The sequence below is a fragment of the Porites lutea genome, chromosome 6 (assembly GCF_958299795.1).
Source record: "Porites lutea chromosome 6, jaPorLute2.1, whole genome shotgun sequence".
Taxonomy (NCBI): Eukaryota; Metazoa; Cnidaria; class Anthozoa; order Scleractinia; family Poritidae; genus Porites; species Porites lutea.
This window is the reverse complement of record NC_133206.1, coordinates 17927642-17933927: the sequence shown is the minus strand read 5'-3', so window position 1 is coordinate 17933927 and position 6286 is coordinate 17927642. Positions and strand designations below refer to the sequence as shown.

Genomic DNA, 6286 nt, shown 5'->3' with positions numbered 1-6286 from the left:
AAGAATAATGATTGACCCGCACAGTGGCACACTTCATATTTTTGGCGTGGAAGGAGGAGACCAGGGAAACTACACGTGTAGAGTTGTATGGAAATCGAACAGACCACATGAGGAAACGGAAGACACCGTTACAGTAGAGATTGTTGTTATGGGTGAGTTTTAAGTAAAAATTAATTGGGGAATGTAACTCCCTTGTGACAGCAATTTGGTTAAGCAGGGAAGCTTCAAATACCAACGGTACATATATAGCACGTCAAATGTTTCAACTTTAGGCCTTTCATTAAGTTAATTAGTAGAGTGAAATGTTTGCCATCATAAGTAGTTCTAAAACTGACGTATATGTCAATTTTACTTTGCAAAGTGGAGAATACAACTGAGGCTAGATGATTCGAGCTGCGGCAGGAAACATCAATACGTTTGTGTAGACGCGAAGTGTTGCCACCTCGGGTAATTACTAGAGTGTCTTTATATACTGTTTCTTTTTTAAGAAACCACGAAACACACTGCTTTGCAGAATTTTTTTATGTACCCACGAGAAAAGGCTTGAAGAACAAAAAAACTCTTGGGATTATTGACAAATAGCTGACAAAGGGCATCTTGTATTGCATGATTTTAAGTGGACTTTGCGATAAATAAAGTTGTTTGTGTTGTTATGAACTACCACTCGTCAACTGTATAGAAAAACCCTCGTCTTTATCCTGAATAAATGTTTGTCAGCACACTCTTCTTTCCAATGAATGTGTGTAATTGAACATTTCTCTTGGTTAAAAGCGGATCGCAGTCAATGTGCTCTTCCAACTCAGCATTAATAAATACATAATACGCAAGTAATGTATGAGAAGAATCTATATTCATGCTGGTATACAGTTGCATCCAGTGTCACTAGGTGCAATGCCGCCATACCTTAAATACTGCCACCAAAAAGCAAGGAAGACATAAGGGTAATGAATAAACGATATTCAACTATCTATCGCAGAATTAGTTACCAGAAAACTCTAGTTCCATCACTAACGTTTTCAATTAAATCAGCCTGGACCTTCTGTTTATATCTAAGACTGCGTCGCGCAGCTTCCAGTTCAGTGAATTCGTCCAAAAACCCTTGCCTACGATGGATTAGTTGAATGGAATGTTTTTCCTTTAGAAAACTAGGGAAGATTTAATTTGGTCAAAAAATAGATGCCACATTTATTTTGTCGAAGAGCAAGCCAGTCTACCAGTGGGGCATGGTACAATCAACAGTAACTGAGCAAAAATAAAAGTGGACCTTCTTCTTAACAACATCTTGTTCAAACTGTCACCTGATTAAACATCTCAACACTACAAGCGACTATTATCGTGTTAATTTAGAATGCATTAACGTATCGCACTTGCAGTTTGGATGCCTTCGTTGTGCTCAGTTGTGCTCTTCCCAAGCTTATGCAGAGTCTGTGAAGATTGCAACTTGAATTCCGTAAGGCGCTAGCCAACATTTTGACTCCCACGTCCGTTATCGGGTTGTTGGTCAGGGACAGAACTTTGAGGGTGAGCTGATGATTGGGCAGGGCTTGAAGCAAACTTTTAACTCCTTTGTCAGTAACTTGATTGTACCCGAGGTACAGTTCCTGCAGCGCGCATGACTTGTGAGCCAGCGCCCTTTCCACGAACCTGATACCATCGTCAGTGATCTCGTTGGAACTGGCATAAAGTATCCTGAGGTTACAATCCCCACTACAAAGGGACTGGCAAAGGTCTTGAAGGCCGAAGTCCAGCATTCTGTTCTTTTGAAGGAAGAGTCTCCTAACACTGCAAATAGGACTACTAAGAGCTTGGCTCAGATGAAAAACTCCATTGTGAGTTATTCCGTTGGAACTTAAGTCTAAAGTTTGAATTTTGCTGTTTCCGCTACACAGAGCTTCGCTGAGATGCTCGACACCCGCATCACCTATGTTGTTGTTGCCAAGATGAAGTTCCTCAATTTGGCACCAATCATTGAAGAGCACGCACGCTAGATACTTTGCTCCTTCGCTGGAAATCTCATTTCCTCGCAACCCCAGAACCTTTATTCCGATAAATGAATGTCCTACGGTTATTTCCAAGAAGGACAACATTCCGTCATCGGTGACACATGAATTTGTCAAATTCACTTGGTTCAACTTGCAAGACCGGTTAGAAATGAATGACGCTACCTGACGTAGCCCACTGTCCCCCATTGCATTGCTCTCGAAGATAACTCTTTTTACGTTGTCACCCATAGGTCCCTTCAAGCAATCAATAATTGCTTGGGTCTTCTGGGGGTTTGCACCTATCTCAGTAAAGGCAATGGGTTTGGCCTTTGGCATCAAAGACGTAACTTCCCTTGCAAATGGATGCCCCAGTTGAGTACCATTCTCAAAAAGGCATTTGCAGAGAAAAACAATCGCTTGATTATCAATGACTGGTTCATCATTTAATCTGTTCAGCTTGATAGCCTCTATCAAGTACTGCATCAGGCACACAAATACACCCTTGCTCTGCTTTCCATCATTGCACAAGCCAGCGACAAGCAGAAGAGTGCTCCAATGGGTCTCATTGGCCATTTCCAGGAAATCTCGGAAGTCTGCAATAGACATCGATTTGATCATTCTGCAGGCCGCAAGGTACTCTTGAATGCTGAGACAACTGAAAAAGTAGTTTTCAGGTTGCTCTGGAAAAATGCCTCTTAAACGGAGGAGAAAGCCAGCATCTTTGAGAATCCCAACTTCAAAAGCGCTCAGTTGAACTCGTGAGAGATCCTCCTCGCGAAAAACATAGCGTTGATCTATTATTCCCTGATACGCCAAAAAGGAGAGTTTTTCTAGGGCGTCTTGAAAATTCTTTGAAAAATGAAAATTATTTGTTGAGGGTGTTCTACAGTTAATTTCAAGTGATTGTTCTCTTGTCGCGGTTTCGATAACTTTCTGAAGGAGTCGCGAAGTTGTGGAAGGAATTTCAGTGGCTTGAGAAACCTGAGTCAGTCTCTTTGACGCCATAAAGTCGAGGTACAAACAAAGAAGAACACAGTTTTGAGGAACACGGTAGAAAACCTCGAGATTTTCATCCATAGAAATGCGGTTTGTCAACTGCATTAAACTGAGATCTTTTCTGTTCTGGAAAAATTGTTGAACGTAAGTCTTGACCATGTCAAACTGAAAAGAACCCATCTCTGCGTATCTATCAAACGTAAAGATCTCATCAATTTCTGAAAGTAAGGGAGCAGATCGTGACGTCACCACCATGGTACAACCTGGTAAAAGTTCTCCAGAAAGAAGTCCAAACACAACAGAATCCACGGACATGTTCTCTTCAATTTCTCCATCAGGAGGGTAAATTGACTTCGTTGTCTTTACTGTCCACTCGTTTAAACCATCGAAAATAAGAAGTACTTGCCCTGGATTTGCGGCGATCTGTCGATAGACTATGTCTTTCAGTTTCGGCGAAACGGAGGAGAAAGAAAGAAATTCTTGCAAAGATGTTTTATTATGTATTACACCCAGCTCTTTGAAATCGAAAGAGAAGACAAAGTTTAGATGGCCCATTTCGCTTTCATCTGAAGATAATTTCGAATTGAATTCTTGAACAAGAGTGCGTGCGAGTGTCGTTTTTCCAATACCGGGGTCCCCAGTCACTAAAATTCTCTTTGGATTCGGCGAGTCTCTACTTGGCTTGAATAAGTCCCCTAAACAGGCAACCGGAAGCTTTTTAGTGCTGCTGTAGGTCCTGAAGAGTTCCTGCTTATGTCTCTGTTTCTTAACTCCCTTATATTTCAGTTTTTGCTGAGAGATGAAAATATTATTGATAGGGAGACAAGGCGCGCTTGGACAGCTACAGCAATTACCCAGCGGAAGTCGAAGTTCATGTTTTATAGCCTCAAGTATTGTTTTCCTTTGTTTGTCTATAAAAAGCTCCTTCTCTATTATCATATTAGTGCTTTCTGTCACGCAATTATGCCTCAATAAAAGCATGCAAAAATAATAATCGGAAATGTTCTCGAAGGCCTTCGTTTCTTGCCACGCATACACGATTTCTGCCAAGCTAAGAACTCCAGCGAACGTTACAAAGGTCAGCACAGCAGTATTAAACATTGATGATTTGAACGCTTGATCGGCATAACAATGGATTGTAGTCACGACCGAGCTGCTACTGAATACAAAAGGTAGTGTAGGCGTCCGTTGTTTGCTATACTCCCTCTCCGATGGTATAATGACCGAGGACATTAGAAAGCTGTATATAATAAACACTAAGGCTGACACAAGTTTCACAGAGAGTTGAATTGAATATGCCTTGAACACTGCCATGGAACCCTTCAACTCGACCACTATTTTGCCACGCTGTTTTGAGGTATTGAGCTGTAACCACAAACTAAATCGTTCGGACACAAATGACGTGTAAATCCAACCGATTAAAAGATTCAGTAAGGCGAAGAACAGAAACCCCTCCTGAGACACTGGGGTGTATTTTTGTCTGTACTCCTCAAAGTGTCTAGATGTTAGATCTTCTCGTGCGCTTGTCTCGGCAACTCCATCCTTAAATGTACAACGAAATTCTGAACCCAAGTTATTATCTTGCTTGCTAAATTGCCACTGAACAGCTTGTGCTATAGACATAACACCAAGTGCTCCGGTCAAAATACCGCGCTGGAACCTTCCCATTCGAGTTAGGCTCGGTGACTCGAAAGCTTGTGGTATCGGTATCCTCAACTCATCGAAAATATCCATGTTGTTCTTCGGTTCCGTCGCGTTTCTCTTCCCTCGTCGTTGTCAGTTCCGGTTTAATCGCACGTTTGATATTAGACGCATGTCAAGCTGTTATGTTCATTTTCTGTTGGTCATATTCCACATACGAGGTCGAGATGGAATATCTTCTGACAGGTGAAAACAGCTTTTGAATGGATTTTGTCACGCCACCTGCGACAGTTAGACAAATATGCCATCACTGCTAGTGGACTAATGCGGAAATGCCTATAAAAAGTAATTTGCATGGAATGTTTATGAAAAGTTCACAAAATTATTTTATATAGACATGATGATTGGCTAAGAACCATGTTATGTAGACGAAACAGAAAAATTCTTCATGAAAAGAGTTGTATTTTTATAAAGTACTTTTAAAGAGAAAAGTCTGGAACAATCTTGCTCATTAGTACTGGGAGAATTAATGAGCAATAATTTGATTAAGCCTGAGGCCTAAAATACCTCGTGCCTTTTGGGCTAAGCTAAACAGACTCAGTCACGTAATATACAAACCCTAAGAGTCATTTAAAACAACAGTAAGAAAATAAAGTTTCGATCTGTTATCGAGAAGCACTTTCGATTACATGAATTCAAAGCAAAAACTCGGGGTAAACTACGTTGTTCTTCAAAGAAAAAGAAACTATTGTATTTTAGATTAATCCGGCTTGATAGTAGCTAACCTGCGTAGCAAGCGTTTCCGTTTCGTTTCGGAGCAATGAAGACCGAGAAACAGGCGGATTTTTGACCTTTGTACCCCACCCCCTCCCCTCTCTTTTACTCGCGCCATTTTTTGCGCGGTCTTTGACTCTCGTTCCTCGTTCTTTGCTCCAAAACCGCACGGAAATGCTTGCTACGCAGGTGAGATCCGGCGATATAGCTTGTGTGAAGCCCCCCCCCTCCCCCCCCCTCATAGACTAGCCTGATAGGAAATTATTCTCTTTTTAGTTCTTGTCAGTGTTTTTTTTTATTTTCCAAAAATAAGCTAGGAGATGAAATATTATGGAACGTAAAAATTCTCAGAGAGGTTGTTTAATTCTTCATTACTACTCGCAAGCAAAAAGCTTTATCCATATGGCTTTTGCAGGGCTCGCAGAACAGGGGTGATAAAGGGGGTAATTTTTCAGTGTAGCCTATAAAAAGGCTCTCGTTTGGCGCAAGGGGGCTAAAAAATCGCGAGGAGACGGCGAAGGAAAATGAAAACAGGGATATAGCTAGTGGACGGAGGGGCCGGGAGAGCCTCCTCCCCTCTTCCCAGTTCACCCACGATGAAGGTTTGTTCACAGGCTGGGTAACTATTAGCTCGGGCAAGTATTTTGGTGACTCCACTGGGTGTCCTTTGCTGAAATAAAGCAAGTTTCATGAAGCTTTTTTTTTAAAAAGAATGATGGGCTTTTTAACACTGAGAATAACCCAGAGTCGAAAAATGTTTAGGAGAGGATTTAATCATGAAAGTCTTACCCGTAGAACCGTCATCACTTCTAAGTTCAATATTAAAAAAAAAAAAAAAAAGAAAGAAAAAACCCAGCATGCTTTACTAATTGCGATGAGATAAGGAGTACGGA

General features: G+C 41.2%; 2 protein-coding genes across 2 annotated transcripts in view; one reads left to right on the top strand and one right to left on the bottom strand.

The window, feature by feature from the left end:
- The window catches only part of LOC140941961 (protein sidekick-2-like), a 1103-nt gene extending 877 nt beyond the window's left edge, over nt 1-226 (top strand). The window contains exon 2 of the mRNA XM_073390959.1: nt 1-226. This exon is cut by the window's left edge and continues 136 nt beyond it. Coding sequence (XP_073247060.1) covers nt 1-163 — 163 coding nt within the window. The 3' untranslated portion in view covers nt 164-226.
- Nucleotides 227-1037: 811 nt separating this feature from the next.
- On the bottom strand, nt 1038-4910 carry LOC140941714 (uncharacterized). Its single transcript, XM_073390727.1, has one exon. It carries the CDS (start codon nt 4710-4712, stop codon nt 1344-1346), a length of 3369 nt encoding a protein of 1122 aa, XP_073246828.1. The 5' UTR covers nt 4713-4910; the 3' UTR covers nt 1038-1343.
- Nucleotides 4911-6286: the final 1376 nt, after the last annotated feature.

What these genes read in the sequence shown, in the direction of transcription:
- LOC140941714 (XM_073390727.1), bottom strand. Translation starts at nt 4,712, where the DNA reads ATGGATATTTTCGATGAGTTGAGGATACCGATACCACAAGCTTTCGAG.